This window comes from Cannabis sativa, chromosome X (assembly GCF_029168945.1).
Source record: "Cannabis sativa cultivar Pink pepper isolate KNU-18-1 chromosome X, ASM2916894v1, whole genome shotgun sequence".
Taxonomy (NCBI): Eukaryota; Viridiplantae; Streptophyta; class Magnoliopsida; order Rosales; family Cannabaceae; genus Cannabis; species Cannabis sativa.
The window spans coordinates 18,028,231-18,050,631 of NC_083610.1; the positions used below are offsets into that span (position 1 = coordinate 18,028,231).

Here is a 22,401-nt window from a genome sequence, read left to right on the forward strand (position 1 = left end):
TTAATTTTAATTCTTATTTTATTCGGGACTGCGTTTCCGTACCCGCCAAATGTGTCGCACGTGTAAAGGGTTTTGTTTCGTGTGATATGGGAATAGTTCTTAAAGCTCCTCCGGTCCCCTTTTGGAGCTGGGGACTGGGAACCGACACTCGACCCTTGAAATTACGAAATGGCCCTTGTGATGGTCATTTAATGGAGTCGGAGTTTTGGTGGGGACAAAAAGGTCTTTTTAGAAAGTGGTAAGTGGAAGTGTTTTTATATAAATAATGATACTTTGTCTTTATGTTGTTGAGGAAGCTTGAAGAGTAAGTTGGGAGAATTGATTGGGGGGACAATGGGTTTGTGTGGTGTGTGCCCTTACGATTTTCTCTCATTTGGCCAAATGGAATTCTATGCAAAAAAAAAAATATATATATAACTTAGGTGGCGTTTGGTTGGAGGTAATGAAATGGAATGGAATGGAAAGGAAACAATTTTCATTTCATTCCTTTGTTTAGTTGCATTTTAAAGTATTGGAATGGCATTCCAATGGAATGCTCTTTCTACCATTTTAGTTGAATGGCTATTCCATTTTAAAAAGAAATGAATGATCATTCCAATGTAACAACAAAAAAAAATTAATGATTTTTTTATCAATTTTTTTTATGCATTTTAAATTTTATTCCATTCCATTCCTATTCTTATTCCCATTCCTATTCCTATATTTTCATTCCTCCCAACCAAACGTCTCTGTGTGTTTGGAAAGCCAAAATGTAATTAGATTTGTGTGTAATTTGAGATAATTATATAATTTGGCATTTTTGTCTGCCCATGTAATTACACTGTAACTGTGTAATTGGAAGTAATTGAGGGGTTCCAATTACACTCTTCAATACATTACACTGTGTAATTACTAAAAACTTTCCATATTAAACATTAGCTACTAAAAAAAATTGTTTTCCTATGTAATTACTAACTATTTTGCCAAACAAGATATTAGGAATTCATATGTAATTACCACCTTATATCTAAACACACCTTGCATTTTAAAATATAGTGTAATTATTAAACTGTGTAATTACTACTACTATAGTAATTACCCCACCTAGTAATTACATAGTTACTTCCAAACACACCCTAAGTAAAATTAAAGTGGGAAATTATTTCATATATTTTTTAAAAATTTATGGTTTAGATTTTTAAAATAGTTTTAAGTGGTTTCTAATTGCGATTTAGATTGTAAAATAAAAAAGGCTCAATTAAAAATTAAAAATTAAATAAAATTATTATTCTTCTTAATTATTATTTATCTAAGGATGAAATATAAAATAAGTGGTTTCCTTTTTTGGGTTCTAACAATTTTGTCACGAGACAATGTATACTTTTTAACATCTAACCAAACGATAAAATGAATAAAATTTATATGTATTTCTTTTTTTTTTTTTAATATTTTTCTACTTTTTAGGAATGTAATGTAATGTCACGTGATTCACTTCTACATTTGAAATTCGACTGCTGAGTTTTACTTTCTATTTTTCATTTATCACAAATTTATTATGTACACCAATAATGAAAGAATTATAGACTTTCTCACAATGACAATGAGGTATATATAATTTCCGAGTTCAATCAAATTTTTGTTTCACTTTTTATTTTTTTCAATCAAATCAATATTGTGATTTTTTTTTTAAACTCAAACCAAATCATAATTATTATTACTATTTTCTTTTTCATGTTTTTAAGAGAGACAAAAAATTTTATTGTTTAGAAAAGATTTATCTTTCTTTTCGTATTGGCCTCTCTTAATTTTCCATGAATCTTACAAAAGAAAAACATATAAAAATAATAAAAAAAAAAATTATTAAGTCAAATATCAATATTTTCTCTATCATCATAATCACTAATCAGGGCCAAACTCACATGTAGACGAGGCAGGGCAGTAGCTCTTGAAAGAAAATCAAGAAAAAATATGTGTAAAATTTAGTTAGTTATGACATATATTTATAATAAAAAATAATATTTATAGACATAATATTACTTTAGTGTAATGATTAAACTAAATTACATATAAAGTATATGTCAATAGTTTAATTTCCATAAAGAACATTGTTTTTCCTCTTACTTTAAATTTTGGATCGGTCATTAATCGAATATAACAAGTAGACTACTACAATACATAAAGACCATTCCCTAATACTAATGTTGCAACTAAAAAATCGTATTAACCGGTTCACAAAATCATAATCCGTTCGAATACAATTTGAGATTTAGAATTAGAGATTGTTTATGTCAACACAATACATTACTAATTTTGTATTTGAACATCTAATTGTAAAATGAATATATAGTTTTGAGGAAATTTTACTGTGAGAGTATTAATTTTGTTTGTGTTGGTAAAAATGTTTATTTCAAGCACTTATAAAATTATAACTCAAATTTTCTTATGATTATACATTGTAGAGAAATTTCACCTTTTTACTAAAAAAATTAAAGTTATTTATTGTGCTTAAAACAAAGCTCAAAATAGTCAATTGTGTATAAAAAAATGTGTGCAATTAACTATTTTAAATTTTGGTTATAATATAGAAAATTATTTAAATATTTTTAGATAAAAGTGATACCACTATTATGTATTGGTCTAATTAAATATATAAATTTGGGTTTAATGTAATTTATAATTTAACTAAGAAAAACACTGTTGGCTAAGGGTGAGTTGTTGAGTAGTGAGGACTATAATGAAGCATCCATTAACTATAATTATTATAAGCAATATTTCTTTCAAAATCATAGACTCGTGATAATATTTTAAATATTTCAATAATAATTTTGCCTATTACATCGTGTTAGGTACAACAAAAAGAACACTAAATATTAATCACTATATTGGGGAATCATTTTTTTCTCTTATGTTATGTCCATGTCACTTGTACATGTCCAAAAACAAGAAAGTTGCTCCACAGTATGATTTAAAGAATTATTTATTTATTTTTAGTTCAAATTGCACTGCAAATTTTTATTTATTTATATTATTTGTGAGTTTTTAAAATGTGTTTTAGGCTTTTTTTTTAATAAGTTAATTGTTAAAATATATTTTAATTTAATTTAAATATTTATTATAAATGTTTAAATATCATTCTTTTTACATTGGAGAGGAAGATTTAAATTTGAATTTCCTCTTTATGAGAAAAAGTGTGAAACCACCAAGTTATATTTGGTAACACTTTTGTTTTCTAATTTTTTAATCACAAAATGAAACTAAAATTTTTGTTTTTAAAAATTTTGCTTTTGAAAAACAAAAATGCATTCTGTAACCACTTTTGTTTTTTAATTTTAAAAACAAAAAACACAAGTGTGTTCTGTAAAGTTCATTTTCATTTTCATTTTTTGATTTTATTTACGCCGGGTCTAGGTTTGGGGTCGGATTTGGGTTCAAGTCAGAGGTCGGGTTCAGCGCCAGGACCGTGGGGGGATTCGAGTCCGGGTCATGATCGAAGTCCAAGATATTGATTAAGAAAAAAAAAAGTGTTTAAAAAAATATTAAAAGTAATTTTTTTTTTGTTTTTAAAATTTTGATTCTCAATTAAAAAATTGAAAAGTAAAAACAGTTTTATAGAACATGTTTTTTAAAAATATTTTCACTTTTTCAATTTTAAAAATAGAAAATTGATTAAAAAGTGTTACCAAACGGCACCTAAATAAATATTTAAATATTTTGATTTTATATGGTTGACCTTAATTTATTGTATTTTTCTCAAAACAAAATTGCACAAATATTTGCTTAAAATAGATGTTTTTTTATTTATTTTTAACTTAAATATCACAATGTTAATATATTGAAATTTATTATCTTTAATTTTATATTTATTATTATATGCATACTTTTTTTATTTTTTTTATTCTCTATATTAAATATGTTTTAATTATTCTATTTATCTATTGAGGGAAGGGTTATATTAACTAAAATCATGTAACATCAATTTAAATTAATAATTTTAATTTATCAGCTTCTTAATAATTTGAACTACAAAAATTCTTTACATACAATTTATTATGTCAAGTTTATCCATTCTAAATTTATAACAAAAATTTAAACCTCTAATTTGTTAGAAATTTTATTATAATAGAAGATAAATTAAAATATATATAATTTAATTGTAAAAATAATACGAGAACAATAAAAGAGATTGATTAAATAGATATTACAACATACTTATATAAACTATATATATTATAATATAGCAAAATATTACAACACATGTAGTATAATACATATATATAGCAGGAGAAAAATATATATGTACAATATACTCACTCGCAATCTTGAATGTAGATTAGTGGAAATCACTATGACTTGAATAATGTATTACACATTTGTCCAAAACCTTATTTCTCCTATCTCTAAGCACTAAGAAAACTCTCTAGAAAATAGCTTTAGAAATTATCAAGCTTTAGGATTTTCTAACAAAGTGTTTTTTTGATAAAAAAAATTTATCATCCAAATGAGCACATTATACTCCTTTATATAATGTTTTAGGTGATCACTCTTAGGATTCACACACACCACCTCATTTCTCTCATATAAATGAGTATTAATATAATTTGTAACAACTATATTTCATAAATTTTGAATCATATCATCAATTTTGTGTAACATCTCTTTCATTACACCAAAATATGATTAACTAAAAGAAGTTACAAAAATAATTAATCTTATAACTCTTCTCCATGTTACAAAGTGAAGGTTACAATTTGTAGGTTAAATAAATCATATGTTACACAATTTATTTACCAAACACTTAATATATATTATTCACATAATAATATATATTGCCACATTTTAATATACATATTATATTATTAAATAATATAACGATCCCCCACTAAAATAAAATGTGTAACACACTTGTAATATTTATTTAATCAATCAAAATATTATATCAAATATAATATTTCCCCACTTTGATTGAATAAATACATAATATTATAGTAGTATTGCTTATGTGAATTAGGTAAAATATCTTTCGACTTTAATAAATACAAAGTTTGATGAAATTTTGGTTGTCGTAGCATTGAACTATTATTCTTTAAGCACAAATCGGTGATAACACACACTCTTACTAATGCTCACTTGAGATCGCATGTCTCGCTCTTGCACCGTTAATGGCCAGTGCAAAATTTTAATTCATGGACTCTCTAGAGAATACTCTCAATTCTCATAAGAGACGGCACCACCTCTAGTCCATATAGGTAGATGATTAATGTCTCACCACTCTTTAGACACTTCTTAAGCTTAAGCTCCATTAAAAAATATTTTGGTTTAGACTCTCAAATTTCACCACATGTACTCATCCATATATGGGACAATTGAGTGTCACATTCACTCTATTGACTTGTTATTACCTTTGAACTTAAGACTAGATTTTTACTAGTATTAAGATAGATTACCATCAATAAGTGAAACACTAAGAGAGTTTAGGTCTCATCCCTCGAAAATTCATGATTTAATCTTGTACGGTGATTAAGTGATTTGTTATAATCTCTCACTATTAATTCCATGTGAATCATGCAAGCCAAAATATAGTGTTCACTTTATGGCTACTTTTCTCCTTAAGTACTTAAGCTTTGAAAATTCAATCATAAAAGATTAATTTTTTACCCAACTTAAATTCTCAATAATTTTGATACCAAACATATCAAAATTAAATACTAATTTAGACACCAAACATGTCTTAAACTTTTCACTTTAGAGTATCACCCCCACAATTTTACATTTCATTATAAGGACAATATCTTGATTTTAAAATATAAAAGACCACTTTGCCTCCATAATTTCTCTTAAATTTAATTTCTTTCTTGAAATTATTTTTTACCAAAATTTGACACCAAAATATGTCAAAATTTTTTATGCACGTAGCCAAAATTGATTTAGAATTTGAGTTCAAAATCAAATAAATTAATCACACAATATCTCATCACATTTTGATTAAATTTGTGGCTCACTCCCACATTTCGACCATAAGAAATTTTAATATTACTTTAAAATAAAATCTCTACATTTATATCAACAAAAAAAAATCTCTACATTTTATTATAATCTCAATAAATACATTATCTTAAAAGATAATGTATTAGTTTGAATGTTTTGATATAATTAGTTGTTGTATTAATTTGAATCTCGGTTTCAAGTATAAACCAAGAACAAATAGGTGTTTGGGTTTTGATGATTTTCTTTTATTTTATTTTTTGGTACAAGACTTTATATATACAGTTTCTTAAGTTTCGACGTTTTGATTTAAGAATTCCTAACTTGAAATTAGTGTTTGCTATAGGTTTTAATTTTGATTTTTTATTTATCAATTTTCAGTTGTGTGTGGTTCATGTTGTGAGGTAGTATGGTGATGGCAGCAAGTGTTTTTCATTTGAAGAAAAGTTCGGGTACCTCTTTGCTATTCTCGGTGTGGAGAAGAAGCTGAAACTCCTAAGTATGCTCTATTTTTCTGTACTAGTTTGATTCTAGCGCGACATCATTTGGGGTGTGGTCGGTGCTCCGTTGATGTGCATATGGGCCAATACAGGGAATTCTCCTATTACTCTTTGATAGACTATCTTGTGAGGCTTTTGAAGTGATGATGACAACCCTTTGGTGGCTGTAGTATGATGAGAATTCAGTATTATTTGGCAACAAGCAGTCAAGATTAGATATTATTCCAAACCTAGCCAATAAACTATCTGGCAGACTTTAAGGAGTATGATCGACGAGGCCTTCATTTGGGCTTGGGTCTTGCGAACCCAGGGGTAAATCGAGATACGCGATGGATGCCACCTCCTCCTGGATCCTTTGCTCTAGCGACGAATGCTTCGGTGATTTCGCGAAGAGGCTTTGTTGAATTGGGGGAGTGATACATGATGCTGAGGGCGTTGTTTGGTTGGCATGGTCATCAGGTGTGTTAGGCGATTTCTCAACTAATGTAGCGGAGCTACTAGCCATTCGTCTGAGCTTGGTTCTTGCGCATCACTTTAGTTTCAATATCTCCATTATTAATAGTGATTCCATTGTGACAATTAGTTGGATTAATAAGTTTTACATTAATTTTAATTTTTTCAGTCTATTTTATTAGATATTTATTATTTATTAGCTGTTGTTGACGGTGGTTCTTGCAGTGCCATTTCACGATCAACGAATGGTGTTGCCCATACACTGACAATCTCTATTACTAATTTAGGGGAGTGTATTTGGACAAATGCTTATCCTTGATTTTTGAGTTCATCTCTAATAGTTGATTTTTCTTAATAAATTCTGTATTTTTTTTTAAAAAAAAAAAATCAATTTGTTGGGTTAAGTGTCACAAATAGACCAATCTTATATTATTTTGGTGTAAACGGTACGTGGATAACCCTAACCCCACAAACGGAGTACAATAAAGTGTATACCCAAACAAACAGACCCATTATTCAAACTTTATCTCTTCCAAACACCACATAATCCTTCTCTCCCTGCAAAGCTCGTATTTCTGGCTTCAACCTCTACACTGGCACGCAGAGCTTCGCTCCATACCAAATTCTGGCCTTAATATTGATAATGAGTAGCTTAACTACCACTTCAATGGCGGCTCGGGTGCTTACCTTTCCACTACGAAACCGTTTTCGCGAACCCTCGAGAAATCCTCTGGTGCTTAAACCTCCTCCTAGGCGTCGGAGATTGATTTGCATGGCGGTCCGTATACTATTTTGCTTTTACCTATAAAGATGACATTGAAAATAGTGTCACAAGCTGTTTTATTTTCGCGTTTTTTTTTGGTCTTTCCCGGGAAAATATTTTCTCGGGGAAGAAATGGAGTGTTGGGACGTATTTCTCATGTTGTTGATGATGAATTACAGGAGCCTTATTTAATTACGAAGCTGGAGTCGGCTGAGAATACGTGGAAGGAATTATCGGTATGATTTTGATTGATTTGAATTGTAAATGGTTATATATTGATATACTTTTATGCGGTAGCGTTTTTTCTAGTGTTTTGCTGCTTGAACATGAAACTTAATTTTGCTTCTGACGAATCAAATTGGTTACTTAGAAGAAAATTATGTGTGTGTGATTTTCTTTTTCGATCAGTAATCATAGCCGAGGGAAATATAACCAAAATCTCTAAAAAAACTTTTAAAGGAATTTAGTTTCTTAGTGTTTTCAAGTAATCATAGAGCAGGGTTTGAGTGGTTCTAGCTGGGTCTATTAGAGGTAGTCCCACATTGCTTGTGTGTAGAAATAAATTGTCACATATAAGATGAATAGGCTACTCCTCCCATTGCCAATTGGTTGTGAGCCCAAATTTCTTTATGTATGTTCTTTAGCGAGGCTGACACTTTTAGATGTTAGTTTCATGATACGTTTTTGAATTTCAGGTCAAGTTGGCTGACCCAGATGTAGTCTCAAATCCCAGTGAATACCAAAAGCTAGCACAATCTGTTTCAGAGCTCGATGAGGTATTATAGTTTGTTTTGTTCTTTCCTATACCAGGTTTCAAGTGGAGGCTGCACCTTCTATAGTTTATGGTTTTTTATATGGGATATTGCGTTGGTTTTGATGGAACAGGTTGTGTCAACCTTTAGGAGATTCAAGGAATGCGAAAAAGAGTTAGAAGAAGCCAAAGGTATGTTGTCAGCTCTAGCAAAAGAAGAAGGGACTGATGAGGATATGGCGCAGATGATAGCTTCCGAAATTGATTCTTTGTCCAGTCAAATAAAAGAACTCGAAGACAATCTTAAGGTATTTTCACATAATTATATCAGAAATAAAATTGTGGCTTTAAAAAATTGGTCAACATTTTTGTTTGGGATTGTTCGCTGCAAAAATGCTCTTTTTTAGTCCAAAGTTTGAGTCAATTGGCAATTTAAAATCTATAATTTTCAGTTGTCTTCTGTGCTGCCTTGCTCTAATGACCATGTTTGATGTTATATTGCTAGATGCTACTTCTGCCAAGTGATCCTCTAGATGAAAGAAATATATTGCTTGAAGGTAATGCCACTGTTTTTCTGAAGAATTTATTCAAATGATTTGGTAATATCATTAAACGAGAATCAAATTCTTCCGTAAGATGGAAAGTGACTATTTTGTACATCTGCTTGTTTGTTTGATGCATCTAGAATATGTAATTGTGATGTATTTATATCTCTTTTGTTGCATAATGTTCTCTGAGCTGTAGTATGTATATTTTGTATTCTGTAGCATATTGTCTACATGCTTTGGTTGTAATGTATTACAAGTTAAAGTAAGGTGGCCCTTTTTAATGATTCTATTGTTGTGTTATCGTGTATCTAGCTAGAAAATTTGCACTGCTGAACATGTATAAGTTTGATTCTGATATACTACTTTAGAAGTTGGCCTTAAATTCTATCTCCTTCGGTCCATTTAGGCCATATTTCAAATCTAATACTTATGGTTTATCTTTGGCAATTGTGTAAACAACATGACACTCCAAGTTATTTCTTAGATTGATGTTGTTAGCCGTTTTATCACCTCGCAGTCATTGAGCTTAGTTGCTAATAATGGTTGATTGTTTCTGTTTCATTGAAATTTATACTTCATTTTCTTCAGTGAGGGCTGGTACTGGTGGTGATGAGGCTGGAATTTGGGCGGGTGATCTTGTAGGTACATGTTTGTTTTGTCATTCCAGTTTTCTAGATAGGTGTCTTAGGAAATATACTCTTTCTTATACTGGACCCCAAGGTTGAAACTAAAGCTCAGAAAGTGATTACTGGATTTCTTTTCCCCTTTCCCCTTTTCCCCAAAAGATTTATCCAGGATAGTTGGTTTAGCTTACAGAATAGATGGATATAGATTGAATGCTTTTGTTATTTTTAACAAATATTATGAAATGGCATCTATAATCTATAAATTATTTTCCTGATGTTTTGTTTTTTTTTTTGGTGTGAATTCTAGGTTCGTATGTATCAAAGGTACTGTGAGCGGAATTCTTTGAAGTTTGCTCCAGTTTCATGCTCTGATGTGAGTCTTCTTGAATATGCTCTTTTGACTCTATATTATTTATAATTAGTGAAGAGAAATTTATATCTTATTCCCTATCTTTGTTTGTATTTATTTTTCCTCAGGCTGAAAAAGGAGGCTTCAAAACTTATGTGATGGAAGTCAAAGGAAAACGTGTTTACAGCAAATTAAAATATGAATCTGGTGTTCATCGGGTTCAACGTGTACCACAAACAGAGACACAAGGTCGTGTACACACATCCACAGCGACAGTTGCAATAATGCCCGAGGTAGAGTATATTTAATCAAATTAATATCCAATGTCTTTATTGCTTGAGACATCTATTTCCTTTTAATACATGACACATTTGGATCTGTACAGTTATCCATCTGTTAATGTTGTTCAAGTGTTTTGTAACAAGTGCCTTGATATTTTTCACATTTATCTTTGATAAAATTGCAAAGATCTATATTTCGTTGATGAGACTACAAATGCTATATGTGTACTCTCTCTTTGAACAATTACTTAGTCTTTTTGTTTTAATGTTATGTGTGATATAGGTTGATGAAGTCGAGGTGGTAATTGACCCAAAGGATATTGAACTAACAACTGCAAGATCAGGCGGTGCTGGAGGTAATAAATTGATTTTTTGAGATTTATTTGTTCCCCAGGTAAGTTGGTTTCTCTTTTTTACTTGTCTCTTATTTAAGAATCTTACTTTGTGCATCTCATGCAGGACAAAATGTGAACAAGGTTGAGACAGCTGTGGATCTTATTCACAAACCAACCGGAATTCGTATATTTTGTACTGAAGAAAGGAGTCAGCTTAAGAACAAGACTCGTGCTCTTCAATTGCTACGAGCAAAATTGTGAGAATTTTCTGAGCTAATAATACAGTTAGTCCTTCTAAATGCTAATGATTTATCAAGATGTGCTTTTTTGGCCTGGTTCATTGATCAAATCACCATTCATTTAATCTGATGGTTATGGTTTTGAATTGAATATGCTGCAAAGGAATATTCATTCATAAATAGTAGACTTACGAGAAACAACTTAAACATACTCCACAACTTTGCTTGCTGCTTATTAAATGTTTTGGTTATTATATAACATCTCTAGTTTCTACTGTTGAGCAATGAATGTGACCCATAAAGGTTTTTTTAGCTGTTTTGGTTCACTTAAGATGACCAATGATGTTGCTACAGATATGAAATAAAACTGAGGGAGCAGCAGGAAAAGCTAAGGAATCAACGCAAAATGCAGGTACTAATTCTCCCGATGCTATTGCAACTTTAAGATTTCTAGTTGATTTCTATGATTGTAATTTGTTCGGTATTACTGATGATGTATACACTAGTATTTCATTATTAGTTTCTATGTATATTTTGATTTCATATTTCCTTGCTGTATTTGTCGATGCTAAGCCTGGACCACATTACCATCGAGTATATCCTTAAAAATTGCAGGTTGGTACCGGTGCTCGTTCAGAAAAGATACGGACGTACAATTATAAGGTACTGTAAACGGAAATCTTTTGTCCACTTGAGCTTAACAAATAAGAAGCATTTCATTCTGTCCCTCGCTCTCTCGTTTACACTTTTTTTACTTTATTCACGTCAACCAGGACAATAGAGTTACTGACCACCGGTTGAAGATGAACTTTGAGCTCACCTCTTTTCTTGATGGCGATATAGAGAATTCAGTTCAGGTATAGTTTTTCATCGGTATTCTTGTCGACTGGCATGCCTTTTTTTTTCGTTCTTCTTGTAGATCTTTCAAATTTGAATATAACGATAAAAATGAATTTATAAAGTTGCTTGTGAGTGAGTTGATGAATTTGCTTCTTGCAGGCATGTTCGGCCATGGAGCAGAAGGAGCTCCTAGAAGAGCTTGCGCTATCTGCGATGGCCTCAGCAAGCTGATATATTGATGAATCTACTTTCAGATGAACGTTGAATGATGAGGCACCCATAGAGGCACCTATTTGGTGTTGTCTTACTTGACTAGCCAAGTAGGTCTTGTAGAAGCATTGGATTTGTAAAGAAAAATATCATTATAGGGTAGTTTTGTTCTTCTGATTTTTGATCTATGTATTTATTTATTATTAGTATTTTTTTTTTTTTTGTAATTGTATAACGAATTTGAAAATTTTGAAAGCCAAAAGACAACTATTATAGTTTATGGAGATAAAGTATAATCATCCCAAATAGAAAATTGGCTGGGGAACATGTCCCAATCCTTGTATAATCATTGTAAAGTAAATTCACAATCCTTGTATAAAAAAAAGGATTTTAAGCGCTCTCAAAAAAATTTCTAATCTATCTTTTAAGATATTTCATAAAGGGGACTTATGAAGTCCCTCTCCTCAAAAACCTCATTTTGAGGTGTCACAAACCTCATTTTGAGGTGTGTGACACCTCTAATGAGACAAATAAGTTTTAAGTATTGCAAAAATTAATTTGATTTCCTAAACCCTATTTTGTAACTAATAGTACAACTTGTATCACTAAAATCATTTTTTATTAGCCCTTTGTATTTACAAAATGGAATTTCATTTGTTATACTTAATAAAAATTCCTAGTACAAAAAATATCCCATTAATTTTTTTTTATACAATATTATCTTAATAACTTCTCATTTTACCCCAAAAAAAAAAAACTTTTACTATTTTTTTTAAAACTTAAAAAAACTTTTAAAAAAATCAACTCTCTCTCTCTCTCTCTCTCTCTCTCTCTCTCTCTCTCTCTCTCTCTCTCTCTCTCTCTCTCTCTCTCTCTCTTTTAGCATTAGGTGATACTCACTCGTCCAACTTTCTCTCATCAACTCAATCGTCGCCCCTCCTCTACTTTCCTTTCATGGTAGATTAATGGGTAAGTATTTTTTAAAATATTTTGTTAAACAATTGTAAAATATATTATATTTTTGTTAGATCTATGTGGTTGTTATTTCTTTTTTATATAAATTTTGCTGAAATTGCGAGATCTCATTGTTCAAGGTTTTTTTGTGTATTCGTATTTTTCTCAATGAGTTCTTGATAAGTTATCGATGGATTCTCGACACTAATGTCTCAAGGTCAGGGAAGACCTTTCTCGACAAGTTGTCAATACGTTCTCGAAAGAATCTCGACACTAATGTCTCAATGTTAGGAAAAACCTTTCTCGATGGGTCGTCGATAGGTTCTCAATTATTTGTCGAAAGAAGGAAAAAACCAAAAACCCTAAAAATTTAGGAATAAAATGTATTACCAATCCATAATTTCCATTAAAAAGTAAATACCCAGTTCACATAATTGAAAACAAAAAAATATAAGTGAATGAGGAAGAGGGAGTGGAGTAAGTGACTTAATATAAGTGAATGAAGAAGAGGGAGTGGAGTAAGTGACTTAATATAAGTGAATGAGGAAGAGGGAGTGGAGTGGAGTGGAGGGAGGGAGTGGAGTAAGTCGACCAAGCGGAGTCGTATAGATCTTACTTAGTGCTCCCACTGCCCTCAACGAGAGTCTGAAATAGGGAATCGATCTACGATAGTTAAAACGACTGCAGAAGCGGCGACGTTGACTGTGGCACCACTACGCTCCCATGGACAGTAACATGGATATTCTCTGTTAAGGGAAGATGAGATAAAGGATGACCGGGGTTATGGAAGACCGATGCTTTCAATACAAGTCTATATTTCAATTTAGATTTTAGATATTTATTTTTGTTGATTAAAAAAAAATGGTAATTGAATTAAATTAATTGGCAATTAAAATAATGTTGACTATATTAAAAAAATTATGTCAATTAAACCTTTAAGTAAAATCATTTAGAATTAAATTATTATTAATTTTAATATAAAGCATAAAATATATACACATATTATTACTCAAATATGTCATATATTATTACTCAAATAATAATTTTAGAAAATAAGTATAAAATGAAGTTGACAATAACTTGTTTCACTTGGAAAAAATATATGTTAGTACGATTTTTTTTAAGATCACATATGTCACAATAAATAGTAAAAGTAGTTCTATCAAAAAATGAAAAGCACTATTTATTTATTTTTTTGCTAAAAGTTCAAATTTCATTAAGCTAAAACAAGAAGTTTAGTGAGCACATGGGGACTCACCTCCCAAAAATGAAGTAAACCATTACAAGTGTGAAACAAACCCCATCTAGCAAGAGCATAGGCAACCTCATTTGACCTTCTCGAAATCCAATTAACAGAAAATCTACTACTATCCAAATCGCAAAGCAGATTACTAAAGGAGAAATGGAGATTCTAGTGTCGGCCGCTGACTCTCCACTAGAGCTTGCACCAGCTGCAAACTATCGGGAGTAAAAATCAACATCCGCAGCAACAACATCCCAGGCCAAACAAAACCCAAATTTCAGAGCCTCCAATTCACCATGTAGAACATAGTACACCTGAACTTTCACCGCCCTGAAGCACTTGATAAGCCCATCTTCATCAAAGATAACAACCATCACTGCACTGTCGTCGTTCGCTGAAGCATAATCCACAAAGCATTTTACACGGCCTGGTCTAGGAAGACCCCAACGAACAACCTCTGTACCACGACTCTTCTCACTGTTCACATTACCAAGTCTTAGCAAAGGATAATGTTCTTGGAAACACTTGTTCACAGCATCACGTTGCATAGCCATCACCAACGAAACTTTGTTATGGAAAATATCATTCCTAACAATCCACAATTTATAGTACAAAATTACACCATAAAGAAAAAAACTCATCTTTTTCATTCCGCATCAAATGTTGCATGAAAGGGAGGTTAAGAAGCCAAGAGACAACATCTCTTCCAGTGCCAAGATTAAAATTATTAATGCGAGATATTCTATTTGCTAGAAAACCAAAAGTACCTGGGGACATTACAATTGGCAATGAAATGGCACACTTCATCACCAGCACAATCATCGCACAGATATGATGCGTTGTTAGTGGCTAACAGTTTCCTATATAATTTATTAAATTAAAATGTGTGAGACTCGATATTGAATTGCACTAATTGCGGTATGTCATTTTTTATGGTGTTTGACACCTTAAAAACAAATAAATAAATTGCTGTTAAAAACAAATAACCAAGTAAAAATACAATTTGTTTTATTAATTGATCATATACAATAAAAAAAATTATATTGAGTCGGTTACTAATTTTGCTAAATTTTTTACTCTTACTTTTTTATGGAAATATACAACTATAGGATATAAAAGAAAATCCCCATCAATAAAAGTTCAAAAACTATTAAAGTTTACCAAAAAAAAAAAAAAAAAGAAAACTATTGAAGTTTCACATCCATGAAGTTTTACATAATTGCCTTAATAAAATCCCATTTTATTTCAAAAAAAAAAAACCAAGAAAAACAAAACAACAAACAAAACAAAAAAAACAAAAGCAATGCGAAGATGAATCATGTGAAGGAGTCCATGTGGCGGAAAAACCCAAACTCCACATGGCGCTGAACTGAAGATTTCCTCATCACCTCATTCACCCTCTCTCGCGCGCGCGCGCACATATGCCAATGCCGCTTTTCTTCTTCATCCACAAAACTCATAGCTCATAACCCTTCTCTTCTTCTTCTTCTTCTTCTACTACAATACTACACTACTACTGCATCTACCCCTTCTCTTCCCTTGCCTTTCCCATGCTCAGAACGGTACCCACTTTCCGCTCCTTTCTCTTTCGCCAAACAACCTCTTCACTTTCATTATTCCCCTCCTCTTCTCCTCCATCCATTTACGCTCTCAAGGTCTTAGCTATGGCCCAACATAGCTCCTCTTCTAGTTCTTCTCACCACCATACTAATCGCCTTGCCCAAGAACACAGTCCCTATCTTCTTCAACATGCCCATAATCCCGTATGTCCCACAAATTGGAAATGAAACAAATAAGTTTTTGCGGTTATTCATCAGATAATTAATTTTTATTTTTATTTTGTCAATTAGGTTGATTGGTATCCGTGGGGTGAAGAAGCTTTTGCCGAAGCTCGAAAGAGGGACGTCCCCATTTTCTTGTCAAGTAAATACAATTCTTTTATAACACTTCCTTGTTTTTGGGTTTTGTTTAGTCTATTCTGATGATTTTTTGCTTATTGGTTCTGCTACGGCAACTGTGTTGTGTACACATTTGAAGTTGGATATAGCACCTGCCATTGGTGAGTTTTTATACGGAAGTGTTGTGGAAGTTGATTATACAAAACCTTCATTTAACCATTAGAAAATGGAGAATGAACTGAATAAATCAAGTGTCACTACTCACTGGAGTAAAATTTATTCACAAGGTGTCATGTTATGGAGGTGGAGTCCTTTGAGGATGAGGGGGTTGCTAAATTGCTCAATGATTGGTTCATTAGTATCAAGGTCAGTCAGTAATGGGTTTTATAATCTCTATGCTTTGATGTTTCTAATAATCTCTTTTTCAATAGTAGAGTCTGTAAAGATTGTATCTTAATTTTAATTTATGTAAGTGCAAACAGGTGGACCGTGAAGAAAGACCAGATGTAGACAAGGTACATGATATTTATAGTAGTAGACCAGTTGTATTGATTAGGCATACTAGAAAATACTACGCATTTAGGGTTCGTTTGGTACGCCGTATTACACTGTATTGTATAGTATTATATTGAATTGTATTTTATGCAATATTTTTTATGTAAAACTATATATGGCATTAACTTTTATGGACATCTAAATATATAATATTTTAGTATAAATTAAAGTTTAACATAGTATTATATAAAAAAATATGATATATAATCTAATTTAATATAATACAATACAATACAACCTAATACTACGTTCCAAACGAGCTCTTAGTGATTTGTCTATTTTACTTCAATGTGTTAGTACTTCATATTTTAGAAGTGATGTAATTTGTAACCTCTCTCCATCTCTTTTATTGTTCTAATGTGAAAAATGCTGTTTTATTTTCCTTAGGTATATATGACGTACGTGCAGGCTTTATATGGTGGTGGAGGTTGGCCGCTGACTGTCTTCCTTTCACCTGATTTAAAACCCTTCATGGGTGGAACATATTTCCCTCCTGAGGATAAGTATGGAAGACCAGGATTCAAGACTATACTAAGGTGAAAAAAATGGAATATAGACACTATATTTCATGTTATATTATTATTACAAAGTGTTGCTGAGTTTGTTTATATGTTAGGATATATTATATTTGGTCTTCTTTCCTCATATTATGAATTTCATGTTTTGTTCTTTAGAAAGGTGAAAGAAGCATGGGATACTAAACGTGATACACTTGTTAAGAGTGGAGCCTTTGCGATTGAGCAGCTTTCGGAGGCACTATCAGCAGCTGCAAGTTCTAATAAATTGCCGGATGGTCTTCCACAAAATGCATTGCGTCTATGTGCTGAACAAGTATGTCTAATACAAATCTGTAACCTTGGATTGAAGACCATTGCCTGGGTTGCTTATTCTTTTCTCAATTGTTTGTGGAGTTCAATTAGAAGGGCTATAGCAAGAAACGACTTTTTTTTTTTTTTTAAAAAGAGAGATGAAGGCCCAGTGTCCATGAGGGACCTCCTCCCAAATTTATTAAGAAACCTCACTTATGGTAGAGGAAAACTGTGGTAACAAACATAAGACCTACAGCTTAGAAAATTATGAAAAAGCAAATCAAACATGGAAAAGAAAATAGCGAATAAATGTAAAAATACACAACTAAGGCATTATTAGTACAGAAGATTTCCCCTATGTTTACTAAGATCTAGAAAAGAAAGACACTGAAAAGGAAACATAGAACTTGTACACAGCGAGGATGAAGTTGTGTTTGTCTTTTTTCCCTTAACTTTGTAAATTAATTTGGCATCATTTGATGTGTGAGATGGATTTGGATAAGAAAACTAAAGAGGAAAAAAAAAGTGAGTTGATCATTTGTAAATTATAATATGCTATTGTCAAAAATTATAATTATGCTAAATAAGAATGATGTAAAGTTACAAATTTTATTTCCCTGATAAAATATTTTATTAGTATTAAATCAATTCTGAGTTCCTCATGGTAGGATTAATCTTCCCATTATTCTCTAATTCATATCTGAAACACATGATTTTTTTTTTGTTCAATTTTATCTAATCCTGTCATTCTCTTATGTCTTACTTAAGTAATTTGTCTATTATTGGACACCTGCCTTGTGACATGATGGATTTGTTGTCTTTAAAATTCTTATTTGCTTTCATTTCTTTTAGCTTTCTGAAAACTATGATTCAAAATATGGTGGATTTGGATCTGCCCCGAAGTTTCCTAGACCAGTTGAGATTCAGCTGATGCTTTATTGGGCCAAGAAGTTGGAGGAAGCTGGGAAGATGGTCGAAGCAAATAAGGATTTAGAGATGGTTTTCTTCAGCCTGAAATGCATGGCTAGAGGGGGCATCCACGACCACATTGGAGGTGGCTTTCATAGATACAGCGTAGACGAGTGTTGGCACGGTCAGTTTCTATTATTTACTCGAGTGCGGCTGTTAAGCATACAATTTCGAACATGCATGAATATAAGGACCTTGGAAAGTTTTAGTATAAGGAGGGATTCTCAAATCTTACTTTCTGTATGACCACCTCATTAAAATCCATGAAAGAGTCTGTAATTTCTAATTATCTTTCTTTGAGTGATGTTACTTAATTTCATTATAGTATTTGTTTTTTGCATTTCAATTCTACTCTTTTGCAAATCATCATTGTCTTCAAATTGCTAAGTCCTGTTTTTTGCAGTCCCACACTTCGAGAAGATGCTGTATGATCAAGGGCAGCTTGTCAATGTTTACTTGGATGCTTTTGTCATTACCAAAGACATCTCTTATTCATTTATTTCTCGAGATATTCTTGATTACTTGAGAAGAGGCATGATTGGACCAGAAGGTGAAATATTTTCAGCAGAGGATGCTGACAGTGCTGAATCTGAAGGTGCTACAAGAAAAAAGGAAGGGGCCTTCTATGTCTGGACAAGCAAAGAGGTCTTTTATCTTTTCTGAGGATTTTGGGAAATGTTTATATTATAATGTCTATACGATTTATATTCTTGTTCCAGAGTTTTCCCCCACATAATGGCTAATATATTATATTTTACCTTTGTTTCGGAAACTTTGCCTCATGTTCTTTGTTTCATTTCGTTTAAAAAGTGCCAACAGGGAAAATATAAGCTAGCCGAACTTTATATTTTCTTCAGTAGAGTGCATAATTAATATAATCTATGTAGGTACCCATTATCATTGTTTGCTCTTGTCTAATTTCCGTTCCTTTCTAACTTGTTTGATTCTCCACATCATCTGTTTAGGTCGAAGATGTTCTTGGAGAGCATGCCACTCTCTTCAATGAGCACTTTTACATCAAGTCTTTAGGCAATTGTGACCTTTCTAGAATGAGTGATCCTCACAAAGAATTTGAGGGAAAGAATGTGCTGATTGAGAGGAAAAGCACGGGTGAACTAGCATCAAAATTTGGCTTGCCTGTTGAGGAATATCTTGACATTCTTGGTGAATGCAGAAGAAAGCTTTTTGAAATAAGGTCAAGGCGACCAAAACCACATTTGGATGACAAGGTGTTATATTTTAATACACTTGAATTCATTTATTTACAGTTAGAGCTTTTTTGCTACCTTACTTCCACTCATACAAATTTGGGGTTCGTTCTAGGTAATTGTATCATGGAATGGACTTGTAATCTCATCTTTTGCAAGAGCTTCTAAGATTCTCAAGGGTGAACCTGAGGGCACTAAATTCAACTTTCCTGTGAATGGATGTGATGTAAGTTTTTATCTGTGTAAAGATTTAATTTCTGTCTTTTGTAAGTTTGAAAGAAGTTTTTTATTTGTAACAATCTGCTTTCAGCTGGATCATGTTAATCAGGTTTATGGCTTGTAGAAATGAGATACTTTTAGCAGTTTAGAGCTCAAATGTGTGTGTGTGTGTCCTTGTATTCATTGTTCAAGAATTAATGCTTTGGTAATATATTTTGCGAATGTGTTTTTCTTTATTGCTATTGTGTTTGTCTAAACAGGAGAGTGAGCATGCAAGGGTCAAACATTTGTTAAAAATGTTGGAATTAAATATTCAAAATTATTATAGTCTTTGTACTCAAGTTAAGGCTTTAAGGGCTGTTATATTGAAGAATGTGATTATGCCATCTACTTATGTTTTGGCCTCTTGAACATTCCACATTTTGCAGCCTAAGGACTACTTGGAAGTAGCAGAACGGGCAGCATCTTTTATCAGAAAACAGCTTTACAATGAACAAACACGGAGGCTGCAACACAGCTTTAGAAATGGGCCAGCTAAAGCACCTGGTTTTTTAGATGATTATGCATTTCTAATTTCAGGGTTGCTGGATATTTATGAATTTGGTGGTGGGGTCAACTGGCTAATTTGGGCAACTGAACTCCAAGATACCCAGGCAAGAATTGGTGTTTGATTTTAAATACCAACATTTTAAACTGTCTTGGTATTAGTTTGACAGAAAACATGTTGCAGGATGAGTTGTTTCTTGATAGAGAGGGAGGAGGATATTTTAATACCCCAGGGGAAGATCCTTCTGTACTTTTGCGGGTGAAGGAAGATCATGATGGGGCCGAGCCATCTGGAAACTCTGTTTCTGCGATCAATCTCGTGAGATTGGCTTCCATGGTTACTGGCAATAAATCTGATCTCTACAGGAAGAACGCAGAACATCTTCTGGTTTGATGTTGCTTCACCTCAAATTTAGTGAAATGTTCTGGGTTTTGAAGCTCTGCTCTTTTGCTAATTGTTTCAAAACCTAATGATTACAGGCTGTTTTTGAGACAAGGCTGAAAGATAAGGCCATGGCAGTGCCTTTGATGTGCTGTGCGGCAGATATGGTTTCTGTCCCTTCAAGGAAGCAAATTGTCTTGCTCGGCCACAAGCCTTCTTTGGAGTTTGAAAACATGCTGGGCGCTGTCCATGCTCAGTATGATCCGAATAAAACAGTGAGTAATGGCGCTCTTATTTGAAGTTCTCATAAGCCCTCAAATGGTCTATTTTCTATTTCGATTACCCCTTTATGCTACTCTTACTTCCTTGGTAGGTTATTCACATTGATCCTTTCGATACTGAAGAAATGCAATTCTGGGAAGAAAACAACAGTGACGTGGCTCTCATGGCCAAGAACAATTCTGCTGCAGACAAGGTGGTTGCTCTTGTCTGTCAAAACTTTACTTGCAGTGCTCCGGTGACCGACCCCAAATCCTTGGAAGCTTTACTCTCTCAGAAATAATAAGGTTTCTGTGTGTAGTTTTGTTTTGATAAATGGAGTCATGTGAGAGACAAAAGAGTTGTACAAGAATTATCAAAAAAATCAGCAAGGAGAAGACTTGGGGACGTTCTCTTCTTAGTTGGGTACTTTTGAATCATAGATACAGAGAGCAACTTAAATACTTTCTCTCCACTCCAATGCCTTTGTTCATATAATGTTCTTATGTCTACAACTGCATATGATTATGGTCTGATTGGATTATGACCTCTGTTTACTACTATTAATCGTGTAATACACTTTATTTTATTAGTCAAATAATAATTACATAGAAAAATAATATTGAATCATATTTAATTGTCTAAGGGCTCGTTTAGTACGTCGTATAAAGATCGTATTGTATTAATAAACAAATAATATTTTGTTTAGATAAAATATGATATTGTATTAATTATTACGATCATAAATCTTAATACTTAACAAATTATCTGTATTAACTTGTATTATAATGTTTACAAAAGGTTTGGGGTCAACTTTGGTCTTGACTTTAGTCTCGGACCTCAAACTTGGACCCATACCCTAACTATGGACTAGGACCATGGACCCAGACCCTAGCCCTGGCCTTGAACACCGAATTGCACCCCGACCCGGTCTTGCACCCAGACACTAGCCCCCTGACCTAAGACTCTGAGACCAAAATGCGAACCCTTACCCGGACTCGTACTTGTATCCGGACCTGACTCGAATCTGGTCTTTAGACCCGACCCAGATCTGTACCCTAGACCTAGACCCTAGACACGAATTGCGACCCTGGACTGGCCCTGACTCTGGATTCGGACCCCAGACCCCGGTTCTGGACCCTAAACTTAGATTCGAACTGTGACCCGGACCTTAGACTCGGACTTGGCCCCGACTATAATTACTAAGAGTTTAATTCCATATTTGTGATAAATAATTGAATTTAAAAAGTAGTTGATATATTTTCTCAATCGGTTATTAGATATAAATATTTATAACAGAATTCGGCTATATTATTTATTCAAACAATCAAACATGATTTAATAAATAGATTTAAATTAAATAATTAATTAAATAAAATCTTTATTGAAATTATTTAAATATATCGTATAACGATGAACATAAGTTTTGAAATAGAATTTTTCACATAACTTTTTTAAAAGCCTAAAAAGAATTTTTACCAAAAGGATTTTTCTCTCTATTACA

At 32.3% G+C, this 22,401-nt stretch overlaps 2 protein-coding genes across 2 annotated transcripts; both read left to right on the forward strand.

The window, feature by feature from the left end:
• Positions 1–7,420: 7,420 nt before the first annotated feature.
• LOC115716371 (peptide chain release factor APG3, chloroplastic) lies at positions 7,421–12,169 on the forward strand. The gene is made up of 14 exons (XM_061107137.1): positions 7,421–7,692; positions 7,857–7,913; positions 8,373–8,453; positions 8,563–8,736; positions 8,934–8,985; positions 9,565–9,614; positions 9,910–9,975; positions 10,080–10,244; positions 10,516–10,588; positions 10,692–10,824; positions 11,161–11,218; positions 11,422–11,469; positions 11,580–11,663; positions 11,806–12,169. Exons 1-14 carry the CDS (start codon positions 7,558–7,560, stop codon positions 11,875–11,877), a joined length of 1,248 nt encoding a protein of 415 aa, XP_060963120.1. The 5' UTR covers positions 7,421–7,557; the 3' UTR covers positions 11,878–12,169.
• A 3,160-nt stretch (positions 12,170–15,329) lies between these two features.
• LOC115722977 (uncharacterized) lies at positions 15,330–21,540 on the forward strand. Its single transcript, XM_030652402.2, has 15 exons — positions 15,330–15,816; positions 15,904–15,976; positions 16,091–16,112; positions 16,239–16,317; positions 16,434–16,466; positions 16,894–17,042; positions 17,181–17,337; positions 18,168–18,408; positions 18,688–18,929; positions 19,250–19,513; positions 19,608–19,718; positions 20,140–20,364; positions 20,442–20,645; positions 20,738–20,914; positions 21,013–21,540. The coding sequence occupies exons 1-15, from the start codon at positions 15,604–15,606 to the stop codon at positions 21,199–21,201; spliced, it is 2,379 nt and encodes a 792-aa protein (XP_030508262.2). The 5' UTR covers positions 15,330–15,603; the 3' UTR covers positions 21,202–21,540.
• The last annotated feature ends 861 nt before the right edge of the window (positions 21,541–22,401 follow it).

Coding starts and splice junctions, on each gene's coding strand:
- LOC115722977 (XM_030652402.2), top strand. CDS start 15,604: ATGCTCAGAACGGTACCCACTTTCCGCTCCTTTCTCTTTCGCCAAACA. Junction 18,409..18,687: donor CGTAGACGAGTGTTGGCACG/GTCAGTTTCTAT, acceptor TGTTTTTTGCAG/TCCCACACTTCGAGAAGATG. Junction 19,719..20,139: donor TTCCTGTGAATGGATGTGAT/GTAAGTTTTTAT, acceptor CACATTTTGCAG/CCTAAGGACTACTTGGAAGT.
- LOC115716371 (XM_061107137.1), top strand. CDS start 7,558: ATGAGTAGCTTAACTACCACTTCAATGGCGGCTCGGGTGCTTACCTTT. Junction 9,976..10,079: donor CTCCAGTTTCATGCTCTGAT/GTGAGTCTTCTT, acceptor ATTTTTCCTCAG/GCTGAAAAAGGAGGCTTCAA. Junction 10,825..11,160: donor CAATTGCTACGAGCAAAATT/GTGAGAATTTTC, acceptor ATGTTGCTACAG/ATATGAAATAAAACTGAGGG.